At 42.3% G+C, this 23,251-nt stretch overlaps 3 protein-coding genes across 5 annotated transcripts; 2 read left to right on the top strand and 1 right to left on the bottom strand.

Annotated features, from left to right (window-relative positions):
• The first annotated feature begins 719 nt into the window (after window positions 1-719).
• On the top strand, window positions 720-3,158 carry LOC102700357. Its single transcript, XM_040526516.1, has 2 exons — window positions 720-1,451; window positions 2,918-3,158. The coding sequence occupies exon 1, from the start codon at window positions 921-923 to the stop codon at window positions 1,434-1,436; it is 516 nt and encodes a 171-aa protein (XP_040382450.1). The 5' UTR covers window positions 720-920; the 3' UTR covers window positions 1,437-1,451; window positions 2,918-3,158.
• Window positions 3,159-3,952: 794 nt separating this feature from the next.
• LOC102700637 (FRIGIDA-like protein 4a) lies at window positions 3,953-7,191 on the bottom strand. Its single transcript, XM_006658256.2, has 3 exons — window positions 6,220-7,191; window positions 5,039-5,217; window positions 3,953-4,911 (listed from the first exon to the last, which is right to left on the bottom strand). Exons 1-3 carry the CDS (start codon window positions 7,109-7,111, stop codon window positions 4,354-4,356), a joined length of 1,629 nt encoding a protein of 542 aa, XP_006658319.2. The 5' UTR covers window positions 7,112-7,191; the 3' UTR covers window positions 3,953-4,353.
• A 7,153-nt stretch (window positions 7,192-14,344) lies between these two features.
• On the top strand, window positions 14,345-23,110 carry LOC102700914. 3 transcript variants are annotated; one of them, XM_040525782.1, is made up of 11 exons: window positions 14,345-14,430; window positions 14,555-16,849; window positions 17,186-17,297; window positions 17,388-17,482; window positions 18,192-18,430; window positions 18,660-18,746; window positions 19,115-19,214; window positions 19,351-19,564; window positions 19,666-20,150; window positions 20,313-21,009; window positions 22,509-23,110. In XM_040525782.1, exons 2-10 carry the CDS (start codon window positions 14,585-14,587, stop codon window positions 20,982-20,984), a joined length of 4,269 nt encoding a protein of 1,422 aa, XP_040381716.1. In that variant the 5' UTR covers window positions 14,345-14,430; window positions 14,555-14,584; the 3' UTR covers window positions 20,985-21,009; window positions 22,509-23,110. The 3 variants fall into 3 exon arrangements, with proteins under 3 accessions (XP_040381716.1, XP_040381714.1, XP_040381715.1); XM_040525780.1 differs by having other exon boundaries at window positions 19,666-21,009; XM_040525781.1 differs by having other exon boundaries at window positions 19,351-19,558; window positions 19,666-21,009.
• The last annotated feature ends 141 nt before the right edge of the window (window positions 23,111-23,251 follow it).

A 23,251-nucleotide genomic window follows, 5' to 3' on the forward strand; every position in this document is an offset into this window, starting at 1 on the left:
CTCCAATTCTGTAATTCTCTCTGTCATTTCGGATAAAAGGCATGGTCAAGCATTTAAATTTTAACTATTAATAATGTTTTTTAAAAAACAAGAACCACACGTATAAACAAGTCGTAAAAATTATTTTAATAAAAGCAAACATTTATTTTTTATATATACTTTAATAAGAAACCACAGCCAAGAGATAGATTTCAAATACATGTCATTATTCAAAACAACCAGAATTATCGGAATAGATTCAAGCTAATATTACAATTTGGTTTATACTACCTATACTATTAGTTTTTTTATTTTTTTAAACTTTTTTAATAAATAATTTTATTACTAAACCTTGGAGAAAAATATTTTTCCGTATAAACATTTAGGCCACGCCACCCATATTAACGTGACAAGATAACGCTACCACGCAGAGTACTTGGTGTGACATGATTGCCACGTCATTCTCGCTGGCATGGCAAGACAATGCTGTCACGCCGGCGACAATGGCGTGGCAAGCCTGCCATGCTAAATTCTCTGCGTGGCAGTATTATCTTGCCACGCCACCAACACTGACGTGGCCAAAAGATTTATACGGTGAAAATATTTTTTTCCGAGTTTTAGTGATAAAATTGTTTATGAAAATTGTTTAAAAAATAAAAAATTCCTATACTACTACTACTACTTATGATGTTATCAACACGATAAGACCGAAAATTAACCGAATAAAAACGAGAAATAAACAGAATCCCACCACAACACGAGCACCACTGCTTTGGTCGATCGTCTTCCTCCCTCGTTTTTCCCCCAACCACGCACCTCCGAATCCGCAGCGCGAATTTCAAAGCTACCACCCCCTCCCCCACCCCCCGCGGACTCCGATCTCCCGCTCTCCTCTGCCCCTTCTTCGGTTAGGGTTTCGAGCCTTCCGCGCCCAGCCCGGCATGAGGGTGCACCCGGCGCCGCGGAAGCGCACCATCGCGGTGCAGCGCTGCGGGGCAGCGGCGGCGGCCGCCGGGGGGAAGAAGCTGCGGCGGCTCCCGCACATCTTCGCCAAGGTGTTGGAGCTCCCCTTCGCGGCCGACGCCGACGTGGCCGTGGAGGAGGACGCCGCGGCGCTCCGCTTCGTGGCCGCCGCGGACGGGTTCACCCCCTCGGGGGCCACCGCCCACGCCGTCGAGATCCACCCGGGGGTCACCAAGGTCGTCGTGCGGGACCTCTCCGCTGGGCTCGGCGGCGCCGGAGACGACGACTGCGCCGCCGCGTTCGAGCTCGACCGGTGGCGCTTCCGCCTCCCTCCCTGCACGCTCCCCGCCATGGCCACCGCCACCTACGCCGACGGCGAGCTCGTCGTCACCGTCCCCAAGGGCGCCGCCTCCCCTGACGACGCCGGCCGCGGCGACGGAGCCGCCTCCGTGCTTGGAGGCGCCGGCGTCGGGAGCGTCCTGCTGCTTGTATAGTATACTGAAGCATCCGTCAGTAACTCCACTATTTTGCTCACCTCGCCTCTTTTTAATGTTGCTATGGTAATAACTTGGCAGTAAGAGTAACAATAATGTATATGAATCACTATTTGCTCTGAATTCTCTCTAGCTGCATGCCCACATCTGATCAAATCACGCCATTCATCTTGCTAATCTTGTCTGAGTTGGAGTCAACGGCGAAAACAAAAATTAGATCCAGTATGATGCTATGTATGTAGTAATAGTTGGGATGGTTAGTTCGTAGATTAAGCATGAAGTAGAATACCAGCATCTATTGTAGTTCAGCCAGCTGGGTTAAATGTGAGTGGTTATATCTGATTATGTTGATGTTGTCTGATCGAAAATCAGCGATCTTCTAGCTCAAAGGTCTGATGAGAGATGACAGGTCAATGGTTGTGGATACTGGAAGTTGGAAGTGAGCATGTTCTCGATCTCATGTTGTTTGAGATGTATCGATGCTTTCAGTGTCTTAACTGTAGCTGCCTGCCATGTTCAGTTAGTGTGTCCATCTATTGTGTTAAATCAATTAAAATTGCGTTGCATTTGGCAGTTAAGAGGTCATGGTTTGATTCAATCAACCTTTTTCGTTTTCGTCATTTGTCTATATCTTAGGCCAGTCACAATCTTGTTTTGGATGTATTGTTTATTTTGGATTGTTGATACCTATCAATCAATCTCTTCAAAGTTCACATCCGGTTTAATCTAAATATATCACAGCAGGAACATGCTTGTGTTTCATAAAAAAGCACAATAATTGCATCCTCTAGACTAATAGAGTTTACCCTATCACTTGCTGGGTATATATAATCCTAGATTTTGTTGTCCAACTTTATTTTAGGTTTGTTCCGATATATTCAGACCCTTTTCATCTTATCTTTTGCTTTCACAAGATGCTCTATTTGCTTGTCAAAGTAGCTAACTTCTAGTGGGGTGTTACCTGAAAGACTATGGGCAGAATGTGATACTTTGATTCTTTCCCTCTAAAATTTGAGGTTGGATGGGTGCCAACTTGCAAGCTTAATATTGCTGTCGGATGAGTCATGTTTTTCACCTTTTCTCCATATTACCATGACAACTGCAAGTTAAGCAATTTCAAGTATTATGTTGGTGACTCAGTGGGTTACTATGCAAATGTTGATGCTGAAGTGCTAGGTTCCTTGAACGATCATTTTCTTGAATTTTAATTTGTACGGGGAGTATGAATAGTCTGCATCTGTTGTGTACCATTCTTTGAAGTTTTAACTAGGATGGCAGTGGCAGCTAAAGCCAGTTGGCTCAGAACTATTCTTCCATTTCATGATCTCTCTTTTGTCCATGAACTGTCGGCCCTGTAAATGGGTTGCAACAGATTTTCTTTTCTTCATCTTTACTTCTTCATTCCTGTCCATTCTTTTGCGCAACTGCAGAAATATTTATAAAGATGGTGAGATTGTGACATTTTCAACTTTTCTGAACAGATATGAAGGTCTAGGATCTCTCCCCTTTTCCTTTTCCCCTTGACACTTTCTCTACGAAGCGAAAGCGAGACAATGTCTGGTTATCTTTACTTCCTTTTCCCTATGGCCCTAAACAATATTGATATTTCTCTCATTTGTATTATAAACTAGAGACTCCGTAAGTGTAAATATGTCCTCTTCTGAGAAGAAAGTGATGGGTTCTATTTTCTTAGTCACTGCAGATGCTGAGAGAATCTTAGTTTACCCTTGGCTAACTTCTCAGTAGTAAAGATATTTGTGGTCTTTCGTATTCTGGACGTGATGTGAACAGGCACAAATGGACAGAAGACTTGACATTGCGCCATAATCCACACACACACAAAAGCCCGATTCTCCAGGGAAAATAATAACATTTTGTTCTATATGCTCATGAACTGTAAGGTATGAAAACCTACAGGAAAATTGCGCTGATGCAACTTATCAAGAAATAATAAGCAATTTAGACTCGCTGTATTATAAGAAATATATTCACTAAAAACATGCTGTTATTATGCTCATCAACAAGAAGTCCGAAAAACAATAAAAACTGTAAACCGGTGCGACCCATCAAGACTGAACTACTACTTGAAAAAACTCACTCTAGTACAACTTCGTCAAGCCACACTGACGATGCTTTACTCAAAACTGTTAACAAAAGCATATTTCACTAGCAAAAACGGTGATCAAAACGAAGTACAGTAGCTTTTAACAACACATGGCTAGCAAAAACGGTGAACAAAAACAAAGTACAAGAGCTATTTATCAACACATGGCTTGCATCAAACCCAGGTGAGCACACGCACGCATGTCTCCGGACACGAGCCATGTGACCATATACCCCACACCATTATGGATGAGCATGAGGTAGCATGATCACTCACTAACCTTGGGTGCCCCTACCAAACCAGCTCCAGCTGCACTACAGCTAAGTAACAGAAACCTTAAATGTGTGCACCAAACACCATCAATCTCAAGTACAAAATGCACTAAAAGATCACAAATCAACACAACACGGTATAGCTAAACTGAGAATTGTCTTTTGATTAAGTGGTCCATCAAGTGCTGGCGAATTACATGATTTATTTTTTTTTGGGGGCGGGGGGGGGGGGGGTGGGGGGCGATTTTTCATTGTTTCTGAACAGAATTACATAATGCAGTAGTACAGTCTGAATGATAGCATACATAATTTACATCCAGGTTCCTTAGTAGTACAAAGTAGTGATTCTAGGCATGAGATAACCTAACACAATGCAGAGTGCATCTAGTAGTAGTGGTAACTTAGTAAGTGCAGATAAGATGAAATACCCAACCTACCGTTTGTAGTCAGTCACTACAAAATAGAGCCATTGTGCGGATTGAGTTGTCGTCGAATCATCAGTTATTGTCATGTCATTCATCAGCGACTTTCCTGACTGATCCTACCGGTAGTAAGCCTGGTGGAAGGCAGGTGCCATTCCATTGTTGTAAGCTCCCATTCCATTGCTGTATCCACCGTAGGCGTGGGGATAGCTCATGGGAGGGGAAGAGTATGGCAGACCTGGGGCAAAATTGGTTACCTCCTTGGCTGGGTAGACGTATGGCTCCCTGATCATTGGTGGGCTTTGGTTATAGTAGAGGCCATGACCAACTGGCCTATCATAAGGATTTGGGGAGGCTGTGGCGTATGATGTGTGAGAGGGGGAGCGGACAAAGGTGGTGGCAGCTGGGGTAGAAGACACACAAGCATTGTTAGTGAGATGACCTGCCCTCGCAGGAGGCATCGGGCCTCCATTGCTTGCCCTGATGCGCTTGGTGGCAGGGCCACTGCTACCGCCACTGGACGCACTTGAAGTTGCTTTTTTCTTAGTCTTGGCCTTCTCCAATTCTTCAAGCTGCCTCTGAAGATCCTCCAGTGGATACTCAGTTTCCAGTTTGCGGTCCTCAATGCACTTTATAACAGCCCTCAGCGCAGATTGCTCTTTCTTGTTTGCATTGCTCTGCCAAGGTAATTAACATCAGATTATATCCATCGAACCAAATGAACAGTGTATTACATAGGAAATATGAGATATGATTGCAATTGTTAGGTTCAAAAAGAAAGTGTACGATTGATAATGGACGTACCCCAGATTGGCCACTGCTAGTGCTTGAATTATCTGAAACAGTGTATGATGTCTTCTTTGCATCCTCCAGGTAGGACTTCAAGAGAGGAACTGGGGGGAACTTCTCCTGAAGACCAGCCTCATATGCAAAATTCACAGCATCAAGCTGCTGTCCCTTAGCAATTAGTTCCCCAACAATATCTGGGAAAAAAAATGTAATCACTCATCTAGTCAAGTCTGAACTTGATCATGATTTATTACTCATCATCAAGAAATACTCCAGCATTTGACCAACGAAATGGAAAACAGTACATACTACATACAGAAGCATTAGGTATGTATGTTAAAAGCTATCCACAAGGCCACAAGGACAAAAATGCCCAAAACTAAGGACACCGTGAATTTGGGAGCAATGATAAAAATAACACAGAACTAATTAGATACGGGTAAGCAGATATTCTGAACATCATTGTTTTTTGTAGCATGGAAAATAAATACAATGTGATAGGCATTGAAATAAGAAAAGGCTGTTAAGCATTTCCTGGCGCTGCAGGAAGATGTGTGGCTGGAAAAGTCCAGCAGCGTGATGTTAAAGATACTGCAGAACAGAATTTGCCTTTCACTCCAAGGAAACAGGACTGTAGACACAAGAACCTGACGACATCTAAAGTTTTAAAGCAATAGCTAATAGACAAGCTCCACTAAGAATGATGGCGATCTGGACAGTAGACACGGTTATCCTTAGCCACTTGACAAACACTATACAACCTTTCTAGCACATGGCTATGACAGTGACCAGCCATCCCAGCTAAAGAAATGGTTTACACCAAAAACATACTCCATCCTAATGATAGTGCGGCCATACATTACACCGTAATGGGCAGTTTAGCACTCATTAGCACCAAAAGGCAGATATTTTTCATCTTACAAATCCTTTTACCTACTCCTACTGTTATACTACTTACCCTTGTCTACAGTTACATTCCAACCATTGGATTTCTAGTAGCAACCCAATGTTAGATCTAGGCCAATTTACGCAAATTCTACACTTTGCAACCTATAAAGTAATTATGCAAATCCACTATTTCTGCATTTGGCACGCACAACCTCTAAAGAAGTATGGGGTAGCAAGTAGCAACAAGAATGTCCTAAATCGCAACGAACAAGAACACAATTAGGGACAAGCAAGAAGAGAGCATATACCAGCCATGTCTTCTTCAAGGCCGAGGGTGAGCGCGAGGCGCGGCATTTGTCGGCGCCAGGAGAAGCTGACCACGATCCTGCGGTAAAGCCCCCGGTCCTCCCTCTCCGCCACGGCGAAGGTCGCCACGTGCTGCAGGAAGGCGTGGGCGTCCGGCGGCTTGGTCCACTCCACTCCACCCTTGCGCTCCGCCGCCTCCTTCCACTCCCTCGCCATCTCGCGCGCGCGCTCACGCGCCGCCCGCGGCACCAGTGGCCTGGCCGCCCCAATCTCCGGGTCCGGGTCGGCCAGCGCCGGCACCGCCGCCTCCAGGATGAGCACGCACGCCCAGGCCAGGTCGGTGGGGTTCTTCACCTCGCGGCGGTCCACCGGGAACACGTCGGCGACGGCGTCCATGACGAACTTGGCCGGATCCACGCAGCGCTTGAGCGCGGGGGGCATCTCCACCCGCAGCGCGTCCACCTCCTTCCGCCGCGCGACCACGAACCCGAAGAACCCCGCGGAGTCCATCCTGGCGCACAGCGCCCTCAGGCTCTCGGCGACCCCGGCCGCCTCCTCGGGCGGCGCCGCCGCTTCAGCGGCGGCCGCGGCGGCGAGCCCGTCCTCCAGGCGCTCGAGCGCGCGGGAGACCGACCCCTCGATGGACTCCTCCCGGCGCCGGAGCGCCTCCATGCCCCGCGACGCCCGCGCCTCCGCCGCGCGCCGCTTGTGCCTGAGCGAGTCCGACCGCGCCGCCAGCCCGCGCTCCAGCGACGAGAAGTGCTCCTCCAGCTGCCTGTACAGCCTCGTGCAGCTCGCCAGCAGCTGCTGCTGCCGCTCCAGCTCCGCGAACCCGGCGCTCACCGCCATCGCCCCCTCCCCCTCCGCCTCCCCCTCCGCCGCCGGCGAGGCCATGGGGGCCCCCCTCCGCCGCCGCCTCGAAAACCCTAGCTCGCAATTCCTCGGCGGCGATTGCGTCGCGCGTGGGAGGGGAAAGCGAGAGAGAGAGAGGGGGGGGGGGAGGTGGGAATAAAGAGTGGGTGGGTGGAGGGAGCGGGCCAATGGGGACGCGACGCGTGGCGGTTGCGCCACTGTAAAGTGGTCGCCGCGGCGGGACCAGCCGACGCGAGGGGGGAAGGCGCACGTAGATTACAGGTGGGGCCGTGGTCATGTGGGGCCTGGATGTCAGTGACTGGGGTGGGGTGAGGTCGGCGTGAGGGTTCGGGTTGGCGGGAGTGGGGGGTGGGGATGGCGGGAATCGTGCGGGCTGGGTGCACCCCGAGAGCGTACACGGGAACTTCGTCTTTTGTGGCTGCGTTGTTCGTTATCGATGGCTGCCGACGCTGCCTGCAAAGTGCAAGGCAGCAACCAACCACCACCCCCTTCTACAATAGCCACATGAAGTGATGGTTGCTAGTACTATCATTTTTTTTATAAAAAAAATGTCCCCTAAGCAAACTTAGCTTTCGTAAATAAAACGGTAAACAAAAATTCTCGCTCCACTCGCTGTGTTACGATTTTCAAATAATAAGAACGTAATTCTCCAAAAAAAATAAAGTGTGGAGTAACAAAGTAGTTTTACAAAAGAACAAGGCATATTTATCTCTAAGATTTTCTTAGTATTAGGTATTGCGAGCTATCTCTATAATACGAAAGCTGGGCAGATTCATTGGCCAGAAATGTGCCACGTGTCACTGCGTGCTGCTGAGAAAATGTGCTCCCTGTCAACTCACGATCGGACACTCACCCAAGCACAAATGCTACACTCAACCTGCTCTCTCTCTCCATCGTGCGGGCAGGAACCTTCCAGCTCACTCGCACCATGCTATTGTGTCACCGCTCCGTTGTCGCCGGTGCTACTCGCACGTGTCGCCGCACCGCACCAGCGTTCAGCGTTCACCGTATGGTTTCACAATTGTTTTAGAATTAATTCAAATTTGAATCTTAGAATAAACATAATTCATTTTAAATCTGATTTGAGCGAAACTTGAACCTAAATTTATCTAAATTCATGACCTTCCCGGCGGTATTAGTATTTATGAAGAAATTGATATCCAATGGTTAAGCAATAGTAAACCTAAAAATGTATTACTATCTCCGTTTCGTAATGTAAGATGTTTGAATTTTTCGGTTATAATATTTGACCATTCGTCTTATTCAAAAATTTAGTACAAATATAAAAAATATCAAGTCGTGCTTAAAGTTCTTTTGATAATAAAGTAAGTCATAAGTAAAATAAATGATATTTCCACAACTTTTGAATAAGACAAATGGTAAACATTGCAACAAAAAATTAAAACATCTTACATTATGAAATGGAGGGAGTAATAAATAAAATAGGTGTTATACATTAAACTAGGTATGGGAATAACTGTCTCAACATGTATTTTAAAATGTAAATCCATTTTGAGTAATTCTTGAACCATTGTCCTCCCAATGGTATATAATTTGTAATTTGATCATATTTTATTCATAAATTAAATATTTGGTTAGCTTCATATATGATTAATATATTTTTAATTCCTCATGGCAAAACTCCACGGTTAAAATGTGGTGGTACAGGCGAGATGCACCCAATTGATACAATAATACATTCTAAAACACATCAATCTTTATTAAAAAAATAATAAAGGTATTAATTATAAATTTATGGTTACAATCACTAATAACTAAATTGTCCATTTATAATTACGCGCAGCAACGCTGCGCGTTCTTTCTAGTACAAATCTAAAGATCTGGTTTTTTTTAGATAAATCATTTTATTCTCATTTTAATTAAAACATGATTTTCTAACCACATTGATTTAACTTACAAACTTTGATATACTTATTGCATATGCCTGGGTTTGCTCATGTTTTAGAAAATATGTGGTCCGTTATTACGAGTAAAGATGGTAGTAAGTAACCAGTAAATAGAATAGTTAACTGTACCTACCTCTACTCCTTTAGAGGTTTGATCAAAATTTACATATATCGGTTATCGTAATTCATAACACATTATGATTTTTACCTTTAAATAACGGAATGGTATATTATTGGTGCTAACTTCAACTTGAGCTAGTCACTTTTGATTGCACGTTTAGAAGTGTGACCTAGATCAATTGATTGGAGTTGATAATGATGGTTGCATTCATGATTACTACATCCAATTTCAGGAGGATTATTCCCACAGATGCACACGCCCACATGCATTTGGACCATTAATAATGAGAATCTTCTTGATCTTAGACAGCACACATCTGCTTAGAAACAGTTAAGTTGCGGCTTCTAAATCTTTTTTGAGATGTGATGTAGCTCACGCATTAACAATAAGGGTTCCTTTGGAATGAATTTCAAAAGAAATTTGAATGATTTTGATCCTTAGGATTTTTTTTTGCGTAGTTTCTAAAAGCTTCAGTGAAAAATCAGCATTATCTCTGAGGTCTTCCAAATATGCCTCGATTTTGTTTGATTGCTGCTTGTCAGCAAACATGCCAACTGGGCCCCACGGCCCACAATCTCTCTTCTTGCCCTGCTCGATCAACCTGTCGTCATCGGTCATCAGCCCAAGCCCATCAAAGCTTCACAAATACCAATTTTTTTATTTTTTTTAAACATTTTTAATAAATAATTTTATTATTAAATCTCGAGAGAATATTTCCGTCAGATGAACCTTTTGGCCACCATCAATATTGACGTGGCAAAACAACTCTATCACGCAAAGTTTTTAGCGTGGCGGGCCATTGTCAGTGGCATGGCAGCATTTTCTTGCTTGCCATGCCAGTGACACTGTCAGTGGCAAGCCTGCCACACCAACCACGCTGCGTGGCAGCGTTGTCTTACCACTTCATCAACACTGTCGTGCTAAAAGGTTCATCCGGTGAAAATATTTTCTCCCGAGATTTAGTATAAAATTATTTATTAAAAATGTTTAAAAAAATTCCACATATACCCTTCCAAATTATAACATCATATTATAAGAATGTATTCTTTTGCCAATTTTTTCTCGAATCTTGTCTTTAATTTTTTGCCACACGTTTCTTAAATGGCTAAACAATCTATTCCTTTTTTAATATATAAATAGACACATAAGTTCATTATCATATATTTCTATATTAGATTTTTAATTCTATAAGATTTAATTTCATCGTTATATTATTAAATACAACCTCCGTTTCATAACGTAAGATATTTGACTTTTTTGGTTGCAACGTTTGATCATTTGTCTTATTCAAAAATTTAGTACAAATATAAAAAATGATAAGCCATGCTTAAAGTTATTTTGATAAAAAAAGCAAGTCACAAGCAAAATAAATAATATTTCCATAATTTTTTAAATAAGACAAATGATTAAACATTACATTATAAAATAGAGGGAGTAGCTTTCACAAAACCAAATATTATTTTTTATTTTTTAAGCAACAAAACAACGCTGTCTGCAACTAAATCTTCTAATCTTTTCTTCTACTCTCTTTGCAAGGATAATTAATCAGTGCTCCTGCTAATCATCATCACAGGATGGCGATGGCGATTAGGTAGGTAGATTATTTGTTAATGCGATTCCGAGATCAACTTGGCCGGCGACAATGCGAGCAGAATCAGAATAATAATATCACATACGTCAAAGATATTACTACTACTGGAGTATTAGGCCATGCACAATGCTCCTCCGTGGTGTGGAGCTTCAACCGGCCACGGAGGAGAGAGAGCGCCACCAAGGCTGGATGCGTAGCCTAGCAGAGATCCTCACCTCCTTGTGAAGAACCACGCGTCCTCGCCTCGAGCTCGGTGAAGCAACGCTAGGGCAGCGCACTGCACGAACTAGTGTCCTTGCCGTGTGGTCCAGGCGCGCGACGACGCATCCGACGCCGGCGCCGACGCCCTGCGCTCGGTCGACTCGCTCCTCCCGCGGTTGTCGACGCCTCGCGCCTCGCTAGATCCGTGCTTGGCCAACGCCGCTGGCGCCGCACCATGCTCGGCCGATGCGCTCCACCGACGGCCGTCGACGCCGCCCCGCGCTCGGTCGACGACGCATCCGCCGCCGCCCCGCGCTCGGTCGACGACGCATCCGCCGCCGCCCCGCGCTCGGCCGACTCGCTCCGCCCACGGCCGTCGACGCCGCGCGCCCCGCTAGATCCGTTCTCGGCCAACGCCGCTGATGACGCCCCGCGCTCGGCCGCCCTGCTCCGCCCCCGGCCGTAGACGCCGTTGCTGACGCCGCCCCGCGCTTGGCTGGCGGGGAGAGAGAGCGGCAGAGGGAGAGGAAGGAGGCGGCGGTGGGAGAGAAAGGGGCGGCGGGGAGAGAGAGGGGAGGGAGAAAGGGGTGGCCGGGGAGAGATGGGGTGAGTGGGGAGAGAAGGTCATGGGTCCCACTTAAAGCTGCGGTGAGTCTCATTTTAAATGGCTTGCACGGTAAGATGTGTAGTTTATGGAGTAGCTTCATCTACATGGCATGTGAAAAAGTGCCTCGCATTGTGCATAGCCTTAGTATTGGCCTAGTGCAGAATCTGATGTTACTGGATTTGGAAATATACCTACCTGTACTCCTGGAGGGTGACAGAGCCGGCGATGTGCTGTAGAAGACTAGAAGCTGATAAAAATGGAAATATTGTTTTTATCGTTTTTGGTTTCTGCTGCCTCCGTCCCTCCGTCGGTCGTTTTTCAGTTCTTAGGTATAAATATTTTTGTGAATAATAATTTTATTGTTACAGCAAACGAAAAATAATTTATAAATAAAACTTTTGTATATATATGTTTTTAGCGTTCTTAGCAATCTAAAAGCCAGAGCTGAAATATAAAGTATGACAAAAAAAAACCCCAAATCAACTCTAAATTAATTTAAAAATTCAAATGTTGCCTTATAAATATAAATATAAGTAGAAGCGAAAACATGAGTGTGAAAAAATATACATAGGTAAGGCACATATAAAATAGATTTTTATCTATTCAATTTTACGATATACTAGAAATACCCATGCTTTGCTATGGAATTATATACAAAATATTATAGTTTTTATGAACTATACTAATATCACTTGTTTAAACTAAATATGAACTATTTCATAATATCAGAAAATACCATGGGCTATTTTGCAAAATGTCCTAAAACTAAAATTCGAGAATTGAGCGAGAAAATATATCTCCAACAGGTTTTTAAAAATATTCATAATATTTACACATACCTAAATTTAACACACTAGTGTCCTACATTTAGGGCAAGAATAGTTGTTTCTAATAGAAGTTATTTATTTTTAGATTTCAGTTGGAGAAAGCCATAAATTTTATGCATAATAATTTTTTATATTAACCCAATACAGACTTTTAGAAATCAAAATATTAGTATTTTGTTGGAGATGATCTCAAGCGATGCCCTAGGCTTGTTCACTCTCGCTGTTGCTTCATATCAGTGCCTAAAAATTGGAATTATGGAATGTTAGTAAGCGAACCATGCCATTTTGTTCATGTGATTTTCAATATATTAATATAGCTGCTAATTAAAATGGAGAAATAAATTGTTTTCTTTTTTATCATACCAGCATTTGTGTTTCGTCTAGAAATACTATAGTGATATATATGTAGTTTTCTCCCATCATACTAGGTTCCACACTGGCACCCCTCTATTTACATCATAGATTTGTCAGTGAAGTCAAAAGTATTCATTCATCCTTGTTTTTTCTACAGATAATTAATGTTTGTACCCCTCCGTTTCTAATTAAATGACGCCGGTTAGTTCAACGTGACGTAAAAAAGGATGGACGGAGTATTTTACTTGGTTTTTAGACTACACCCCTCTTAGGGATGGATGGAGCATAATTTGTGTGTGCATTTCTGTTTACACATTTTGTGGGTATGTTTGGTTCTATTCCCTTGCCAAAATCTAGGTAAATATTGGCATTACCAATTTGTTAGTAGGGTAAAATTAGCCACTTCATCTTTGGATTAGTGCCAATATAAAACCGAATTTTGATTGCATGGTGAAGGCGCTTCTAGAAATGTGACCAAATAGGATATCGACACTACTAATTGTCTGACTCTAATCCAAACTAACATATATACTATTCAGGGGGGTGATTGTTTGGTTATTTGGAAAAAAACAAACGACATATGTACAAATAAAAAAGTAATTTACGATAAATTTTTTATATACATGTTCTTTGTAATATAAAAACCAAGACTAGAAAATAAAATACGACAGAAAAGCCCTAAATTCTACTCTAAATTTTAAAGTTGAAAATTCAAATTTTAACTTATAATCACACCAAATTCTACATTTATAGGATTATAATATAATTTATACATGCTTGAATCTAAACACATGCGCAAACCCTCAGTGGTCTGTCTATTTTTTCAACCTTCATCAGGTAGCCATTGTACTTGCCAGTCCTCACTTCGGATTGCACTAGCACGGTGAGGATAACAAAGGACACGAGGATAGACATTCGAGCGTATTATATATATTTTCGATTGAGAAAGCTGCTTAAGTAAATTAAATTTGGTCCAATATACCGGACATACTCTCCCTCTGGTCAGTTTCGCACATCCCATACATACTATGTCAAAGTCTTATGTTAGTCGGAAGCGCCGTATATTTTCGCTTAAAGAGCATTAGGACCTCTCTCTAAAGTCTAAGCGTAAAACGAAGCCACCCAAAAATTCCCAATAAATCTTATATATTTTCTCGTATCACTCCAACCCGCTTCACTTTATTTTTTTTCAAAAATTACTCCCTCCATTTCCTGTTATAAAAATTTTTAGGTTCGCAATATTCATCTATATACCAGTGTATATGTTTCGTAAACATACGTAGATTCATTAAGACATATATCAAAGAAAGTCTTATAAAATAAAATAGATGAAAAAACAAATATGAAAGCTAGAGTCACCTAGTAGCAGAGGCAAACCATTAACTTATTTCCATATTTACCAGTGAAAGACCTAATCTAGTTTCCTCTTATATTTCTTCCGACGCAAAATCTCTCTTTCCCACGCGGCCGCTCCTCTCCCCTCCCCCCTCCCCTCGACCCCATCGTCGACCACCCGTACCCTCCTCTGTTTCCCGATCTGCACCGCCGCGCCTCCACCGTCTCCGGCGAGGAGAAGGCGGCGCGGACCCCGCCCCCGCCCCCGCCCCCGCGGCCTGGCCTCCTCGCTCGCTCGATCGCACGCGCACGGCTTGCCGGCGGCGGGTGGGCAGGTTTGGCGCGGCGGCGCGGCCGACCTTCCTTCCACCTGCCTTCGGTTCGGATCGGATCGAAGGTATCCCCAGTTAGGTTGATGCGCGGGCGTGCGGATTCGATTAACCGGTCGAGTTTTTTTCTTGTTCATCTGGATTTCTTCGATGCGCGGTGGTGATTCGGCGGTAGGTTTGTGTTTTTTGCAGGAGAGAAGATTGGGGCTCTAGGTGGATCCGATGTCCGAGGCTGGGTCCGGCTCTGGCCGGAAGAGGCAGCTGGTACTGGAGTCCAGCGACTCGGAGGCGGATGAGTTCTTCGTCTCGACGCGGCACAAGGATGATGACGGTGCCGCGGGTGCCGCCAATGCTGGTGCCGGCGGCAGAGGAGTTGATGATCGGACTGCGGAGAAGGCGGTTACTCTCAGTCCTGAGAGGATTTCTGGGGTTAAGTATTCAGATGAAGGAGGTTGTGGTTCGGGCAAGAGTAAGGGAGATGAGGTGGGGAGGAGTGGCTCACAACCTGATGTGAAGAGGATCAAAACTGAGGCTGCGCATAGTAGCGGCGGTGGAAATGGTGGAAGTGTGTCAAAGGATGGAAGTGGAACCGGCGGGAAAATGCCACGCCGGGGGTTCCCGACATGGCGATTTGAGAAGCCAGAGGTAAGGGCAGGGCGGGTTCTTGATGAGAAGGGTGCGGTGGAGATGAAGGAAAGCAGTTCCCAAAAGGTCAAGGACCGTGCATTGACTTCAGAGCCACACAAACGTGAGACACCGACGCAATTGAAGATGAAGACTGACCAGGAGGTTATAAGAGTTCAAGGTAAAAGTGGTGTTTTAAAAATCCGGCCGAAGAACAATAAGGTGGCTAAGGAAACTGGTGATGGCAAGATTTTGCCGAAGAATGCTAAGGTGGATGGGGAAACTAGTGATGGCAAGACTCTGTCAAAGAAAGTTAAGGTGGAGGACAATGGTGATGGAAAGATTTTGACAAAGAGTGGTGTTTTAAAGCTTCTTCCAAAGAACAATAAGGTGGTCAAAGAAACCAGCGGTGGCATTCCTCCTACCAAGAACATTAAGGTGGCTGGGGGGACCAGTGACGGCAAGATTCTAGTGAAGAGCAGTAAGGTGGATAGGGAAAGTGGTGATGGCAAGGTGCTGAAGAACTGCATGGTGAATCTAGAAACTAGCGATGGCAAGGTTTCTTCCAGAAACATGAAGGAAGATGTGAAAGTCAACGGTGGCTCTAGACAAGATAAGGAGAAAAATGGCACAATTGATGAGTCCTCAAAACAGTATGCAGTCGGTGAGAAGAGAATTACAGAAAAACTAGTCTCTCCCATCTTGTTGAGGAAAAGTGATCCAAGCGTAGTGGGAATTTCTTTGGGCCAGAGAATGAAACAGCAAAATTCAAAGGTGCAACTGAAGATCACCTCATTAGGCCATCCTAATTTGAAAGATGAGAAGAATAAGAAAAAAAGATTGCTTGATCATAAAAGGTCACCAGAAAATTTGTCCAAGAAAGCAAAACCAAATGTTACTGATCTTCAGGACACATCTGGGCCAATAAAGAAGGAAAGGGGAGGACCTCGTTACACAATGAAGCAGAAGCTCAGGGGTCAAATAAAGGACATTCTTCTAAACAATGGATGGAAAATTGATCTAAGGCGCAGGAAAAGCAAAAATTATGAAGATTCTGTCTATGTTTCTCCACAAGGAACTGGCTATTGGTCAATCACTAAGGCTTATGCTGTGTTCCAAGAGCAGTCTAAAAGTGAAAAGCATGCAGCTAGATCATCTATGCATAACAGTCTTGAACCAGGTGTTGCAGATGTGGCCTGTAATGCCATATCAAAAAATGATTTAGCAATGCTACAGAGGAATGTGGTGAAAAGGAGGACCAAGAAAGAACTTGACACTTCTAAAAAGAAGAACAAGGACAGCAGAAGCAGAGACTCTATAGGAACCCTTGCTGGTAGAAGTTCTGGAAGTAAGTACCAACACAGTGGAGATAGGAGATGTGCGCTTCTTGTCCGTGGTAACACTAGCATGGAAGGCAACATGGATGGGTATGTTCTGTATCGATGGAAGCGAACGGTCTTATCATGGATGATAGATATGGGGGTTGTTCCTGAAGATGCAAAGGTCAAATATATGAATAAGAAGGGATCACGGGCAAGGTTGGAGGGTAGAATTACTAGGGATGGCATTCACTGCGGATGTTGCTCTAAGACTCTCACAGTTGCTAAGTTTGAACTTCATGCTGGTTCAAAAGAGCAGCAGCCGTATGCAAACATCTTTCTGGAAGATGGTGGAGTTACATTGTCACAGTGCTTGCTTGATGCGTGGAAGAAGCAATCAAAATCTGAAAAGAAAGGGTTTTACAAGGTAGATCCTGGTGATGATCCGGATGATGATACTTGTGGCATTTGTGGTGATGGTGGCAATTTGCTCTGCTGCGATAACTGTCCTTCAACTTTTCACTTGGCTTGCTTAGGCATCAAGGTAAGCATGCATATATATTATATACAGGAACACTCATTGTTTTATAGAGGAGAAAGTTCATCCTCTCTTTAGCTCACTCTCTTGTATCAAAACTATTTTAGTTTCTCTGAAAATACACAGGTTACTAATCCCCAGCATATTTAGATTAACAATTACGTGAGAAATGCTATTCACGTAATGTAGTTTCTTATAGCTTCCCTCTTGATTGAGCATGTCAGTTCTTTCCAATAGCTGTTTGCTAGCTATCTAGTATGATATGCTAATTGTTTACATGCATCTCTCAGAGTAACATGTCAATCTTTCAGTGATATTTGCTTTATGCGATTTCTGCTGCAGATGCCCTCTGGTGATTGGCATTGTCGTAGCTGTATATGTAGGTTTTGTGGTTCTTCCCAAGAAACAACATCTTCTGCTGAGCTACTTTCTTGTTCACAGTGTTCAAGGAAATGTAAGGCTCCTGATACGCAAACTCTCTCTCATGCGGGCATGTGCACAAATGTTTCTGTTCTTGGGAGTATCTTAAACAATATTTTTGCAGATCACCAAGTTTGTGCACCTGGAACCATGAAAGACTCTGTTCAAGCTGAGTCCAGTTCCTCAACTGATTGCTATTGCAGCCCAGGATGTAGAAAGGTACCATACGTTAGATAATTATTTTACCACTTATTTATTTGTTATGGGGAAATGATGATCTTGTTTGCCATTGGGTCTGCATCAGGTTGTTTTGTTGGTCACTAGGTAGCTCCACCTTCAGTCTTATTCTTATAGTAAAACACATCCCTGCAAGTTTATGCTACAAATGATCAGCACTTAACATTACCTTGCTCATGATATATTAGCATCCCACAACAAATTGGACCAAGTTTAAGCTTGCACTGTTTTCCGTCAGAGGTGTTATATACACATCTCTACCTGGTTAGTGCCCATTAATTCAGTGAAATGATGCTCTGATTGCGTTCTTTTGTGGGGAATCTATCACATGCTGCATCGCCCAGAGGTGCTGGAATCTGTACACATGGACATGGGCACCTGGGTTTGCGCCCATTAATCTAGTTGAAGTGATATTCTTCTGCTTGCACTCAGCAGCTATGATGCATGTTGTGCAGGTCAACCCAGAACTTCGGGGGTCTCCTTTATGTGGAGTTGTAACATTACATGCAACCTCCTAATATCATAACAAACCATGAAATTTGCATTCACTGCTCACATAATCACATGATCTCGACTAGCTATAGGAAATGTTGTACAGATAAGATCCTTGATTTGTTATTCTTTAGTTGATCATATTTGCTTTGAGCCTGTGATTGTTGAAATTCATGGACACTAATGCTACTCTGTTCAGATTTATAAACATCTGAGGAAGTTACTTGGGGTAAAGAATGCAATCGAGGCTGGATTTTCCTGGAGCCTGGTTCGCTGCTCTCCTGATAACATTGCTGCACCTCCCAAGAAGAAAGATCATTTGATATATTGCAACTCCAAGACAGCTGTTGCCTTTTCTGTTATGGATGAGTGTTTTCTGCCACGTATCGATGAGAGAAGTGGGATTAATATAATCCACAATGTCGTATATAACTGTGGGTGAGTATGCCTTTGCCTTCTTGGTTCGTGTAAGAATCAATATAAATGACATGCAGCCTACTTGGCTTTCTATATGGTTTCCCATAATAAAGTGTTGATAAAAAAATAATAAAGTGTTGTTGTAGGGCATAATCTAACTATTTATTCCCATTAGCATAAACTAAGATGTGCCACTTTATCTTGGATTTTTATATGTTCTCATTTGAAATTCTGTAATATGCTATTGCAGGTCGGATTTCAATCGTTTAAATTTTAGCAAGTTCTATACATTTATTCTGGAGCGGGGCGATGAAGTTATATCTGCGGCAACTGTCAGGTAAAGTTTGTATTCGTATTTCATATGCTAGAGGTTAATAAACAACAGTATCAGAGCATGGGCCTCAGGCATCCCAACCTCATGCTCTGTGATCCTCTCATTATTATTCAACCTAGCATTTGTCTGCAACATATGTATGCACTGAAATTCGTTTAGGATAAGCAGTTTGCTATCTATTTTTGTTGAATTTTGGCTTCCAACAGAACTTCAATTTTCAAGAAGAGATATATTTGCTGCTGATTCTTGATAAGACCAACTGCAACTCTATGATGACATGGTGCATGCATATTGTGACCTAGCCAGTTAGCCTACATTTGTTATTTTGGTATTTCGATGACAAATGCTTATTTTTTCTCTGTATGAATCAGGATTCATGGAACTGACTTAGCAGAAATGCCATTCATAGGCACAAGGGGCATGTATAGGCACCAAGGGATGTGCCATCGGCTACTCAATGCAATTGAATCGGTAATTTACTATGACATCTGTTCTCTTCTTTGTGTGCAACCGTGTGAAACTACTCAGATTTCTTGCTTACTGGTGTTTTCTTTGTTTCATTTTTATACGAGCTTCTAATATTTTCATGGGTAATTTTATTTTGTAGGCCCTTTCTTCTCTGAATGTTCGAAGACTGGTAATACCTGCCATACCTGAATTGCAGAATACTTGGACTTCTGTTTTTGGTTTTAAGCCTGTTGAACCTTCCAAGAGACAAAAAATTAAGTCTTTGAATATGTTGATTATCCATGGAACTGGTCTTCTAGAGAAGCGATTGCTTGCAACAGGCACTATGAACCAAAAGACCACTACTGGTACAGGTTAAAATACCAAGTTATCATGAGAATATTCTTTGAATTCTTTTATTAAGATTATTGTAAGAATGCAATTTTATATCTAAAACACTATTGTGTTTATGCAGTTAATGATAAGATGGATGCTCAAACGCATGGTGAAGCAACTGGATCCCAGACACCTGTTCATACTTCCTGTGAATTACTGGTGGGTGATGATCCTGATATTAAGCATCATGATCACTCTCATCCTTTAGTTGGGAGCTCTGAAGGCTTGACATCTAATATGCCTCTTGTTCCTGAAGAGACAACTCCAGAATTGACATCTCCATCATTAGATGTCGTTAATCTGCATACAGTTCCAGGAGTTGAAGATAGCATGCGGTGCATGCCTGAAGCTGAAAATACTCAAGAAATGAAAAATGCAGAAACAGATGCAACACTGAATGCTGAGAAAGTTGCTGCAGAACAAAAGTCTGAAGATAAATCTAATTCCAGGCATATATTTTCATCTGCTATTGCGGTGACAGTGAATCCATCCTCATGTTCATCTTACGAGACTGGGAAAGATGAAAATTGCACATCTAGTGAACCTTTTGTCGAAGCTGTTCTAGTAAGTGATAGACCTGAACCTTCAATCGCTTGCCACTTTACCAACCAAGAAGATAAAAACTCTTCCGTAGTTCCAGTTGATATGACAGTTCCTTTAGCCACTATGGCTGGGAATCCTGACAACCATGAACTGAACGCTGTTTTCACTGTTTGTGATATTCAGAATTCAGTGGAAGTCAAAGGTTTGGAAGATAATACTGATATAGTAAACGATGGAAGTATAAATGTCTATGCAACTGAAGATGAAACTTCTGTTGGTGGTGTAGCTAATACCTTTGTTGCCACTACTGAATACCCCAATGATTCTGCAGCTGACCTTGAAGTATCATTGGTGAGATCTATTCAGCAAAAGGATGAGGATATCATGGAGAAAAGTGCCTGTGCAACTAAAGACCAAACGTTGGCTGGAAGTGTAGCTAATAATTTTGTTGCTACTGCTGAAGATCACAGTGGTTCTGTAGTTGACCTTGGTGTATCAACCGAGATATCTATTCAGCAGAAGACCGAGGTTATCAAAGACAAAAGTGTTTCACTGCTTCCAGATTTGATTCATTCTTCTATGAGCAAAGCTATGCCGGAGAAATTGAATCGGACGAAGTCTACTGAAAGTGATAATGTTGAAACGAAGGACACAGCTATTGAGGGAGTCACAGTTGAGAACTTCAGTGAAGCAGATATAACAATTTCAGCGGTTGGCATGTCAAATGACATTTGTGGTGAAGTTATGGCAAAGCCTAATCTAACTTGTGGGGACAGTCAACTTCGTGGAGAGGATGGAATATACAAGAATAGCATGGAAGACGACCTAGCTTCCAGAGAACCTGTTAATGCATGACCTTGTCCTGCTACAAAATGCCAAGGTATCCTAGAGAAGCACCAATTTTGAATTTTTGAGCTTATCGTGTGGTAACCATATCATTCACACAATAAATTTTCCCTACTTTTGCCCCCTTTAGCTGTTTGCATAGTATCTTTTTTCGAAATGTCATGGTTTTCTTGGCAAAAACCTAGTATCTACTATTATGATATTTTTAAGAACATCAAAACATATAGAGCTTGAAATATAACTTCAAAGGACTGGTCCATGAATATTTGCAAAGTTTTATGTTCCATGTCAATTTACTATCATTTATAGACTTCTTTTGTCACCTAATGGTTCCTCTGCGAGAAGGTCTAACAAGAACATCCTGCTAGAAAACCCCTCTAGTTTTTGTTTTCTTATCATGGGCAAGAACAGAAAGCACAAGAGGCTGGTAATTTGATAAAAAACTTTAGCAATTAATGTTATGTTTTGGTAGATGGCTGATAGTTTGGCTTAATTATGCATTCCTTCTGTTTCATATTATAAGTTACTTTTGTTTTGACCTAATTGACTAAGTCAAACACCCTCAACTCTGACCAAATTTATAGAAAAAAATATAGCAACACTTTTAATACAAAATATATTCAACAGTGGATTTAATGAAACTAATTTGGTGTTATGGATGTTAATATTCTTTTATAAGAGTAAATTTCACAAAACCATAGGTTTTGGGACATGTAACACAAAACCCTGGGCATTGTAATTTGTTTCAAGAGATCCCAATATTTAGGGCAAAATGTTTCAAGGAGTCCTATGTTTATGTCAAATACTTATTTCTATTATGATATGTGGTATTTTTAATATATATAGCTCTAAAATGCACGTCCTTCCCACCTAATTTATCTTTGCCTTACTATCGTAATGCACGATTGCAAAAACTTTTCACAATTACTGTTAATGACATATTAACAGATTGTACATAAAAAGTTACACTATCGATAACTAACACATGTTGAAAATACGGCTAATGTGTGTACATACTTAGAAATATCATATACTATGCATAAATATATTAGCCAAATTGGTAATTTAATCTTAAATGTGGGATTCCTTAAAATATTAAGTCTCAAAACATGGGGTTTCTTGAAATAAATCACTAGACGTGGGGGTTCCCCGTTAGCCTCTAAACATAGGGTTTAGTGAAATTTACTCTTTTTAGAAATTTGGTCAAACATAAGAATGGTTGACTCAGAACAAACCAAAACTGATAGTGACTTATCATATGAAACGGAAAGAGGAGCTATCTGCATGATTAAAGCTACAGCTGTTACGATTAGCCTGATGGCATCGCCTGATGTAATACCCTTAAACACAGTAGCCCTTTGATCTGGGGCAATTCTAGTTCCATGGCAGTTCTCTTTTTAGTTATATTCTATATTTATTTCATTAATCCGAAGGGACTATATTGAATTGTGCTAGCCATTTGTACTAAATTGCCTTCTCTCGTAATTTATGAACTACGAATTTTGTCTTACTTTTTTTTCTTTTTGCTGACAGTGAGCGCAGCTGTGAGGTTGGTCTAGTTTCCTGCAAGTAGCTGCCTCAGCCTGTTCTCCGTGGCTACAATGAAGTACTTTGGAGTTGGTACATTTTGCGGCTATTGCTCGCCGATGTTTCAGAATTTTGGTCCCTCCTTCCAGGCCATTAAATATGGGGGATTTTGGTTTAGTAGGCATAGGTAGTTCGCACCGTAGTTTGTAGGATATACAAACCCCCCAAAGTGGGCCAATTTTTGGTGTAAATACATATGGGAAATGCTGTTGGCGTTTTGATGCACCTGAAACTGAAAACGCTCTATCTGAAGATGTTCGATGAATGAACATGTTTCTTAAGAGCAGACTTACAGGTAGCCTGTACAGATATAGAAAGTCCATCCTTATTACCTGTTTGACTGCCATGTTGGATGTGTTCATTGTTCTGGTTGGGATATGAGCGTAGCAGCAATTGTTCGATCTGCTATTTACCGCTAGTATGTCAGTGACCATCGTTTGTAATGTAGAGCCTGCTGTCCTTTACCCATTACTATTCACATCTGTTCATGAAAGAACGAGACCATATGGTTCTTTGAAATAATTCTTTTCCTGAGTTGCCAGGCTGAAGGTGCACATCGTTTTTCACGTTTTTGTCCATTTCCCGATGATGATTCATGGCCTATTGGGGATACATGATTTTTAATAGGAATCAGTTTAATTATCGTGAAATTCCTACAAAAATCATCCACTCTGAAGAATCCCCCGGTA

The sequence above is a fragment of the Oryza brachyantha genome, chromosome 7 (assembly GCF_000231095.2).
Source record: "Oryza brachyantha chromosome 7, ObraRS2, whole genome shotgun sequence".
Lineage (NCBI taxonomy): Eukaryota > Viridiplantae > Streptophyta > Magnoliopsida > Poales > Poaceae > Oryza > Oryza brachyantha.

Excerpts from the sequence above, each read along its gene's own strand:
- LOC102700914 (XM_040525780.1), top strand. The coding sequence starts at position 14,585 with ATGTCCGAGGCTGGGTCCGGCTCTGGCCGGAAGAGGCAGCTGGTACTG. Across the intron at positions 16,850-17,185 it reads TGGCTTGCTTAGGCATCAAG|ATGCCCTCTGGTGATTGGCA; the intron begins GTAAGCATGCAT and ends TTTCTGCTGCAG. Across the intron at positions 17,483-18,191 it reads GCAGCCCAGGATGTAGAAAG|ATTTATAAACATCTGAGGAA; the intron begins GTACCATACGTT and ends TACTCTGTTCAG.
- LOC102700637 (XM_006658256.2), bottom strand. The coding sequence starts at position 7,111 with ATGGCCTCGCCGGCGGCGGAGGGGGAGGCGGAGGGGGAGGGGGCGATG. Across the intron at positions 5,218-6,219 it reads CCTTGAAGAAGACATGGCTG|ATATTGTTGGGGAACTAATT; the intron begins GTATATGCTCTC and ends TTTTTTTCCCAG. Across the intron at positions 4,912-5,038 it reads CTAGCAGTGGCCAATCTGGG|AGCAATGCAAACAAGAAAGA; the intron begins GTACGTCCATTA and ends TTACCTTGGCAG.
- LOC102700357 (XM_040526516.1), top strand. The coding sequence starts at position 921 with ATGAGGGTGCACCCGGCGCCGCGGAAGCGCACCATCGCGGTGCAGCGC.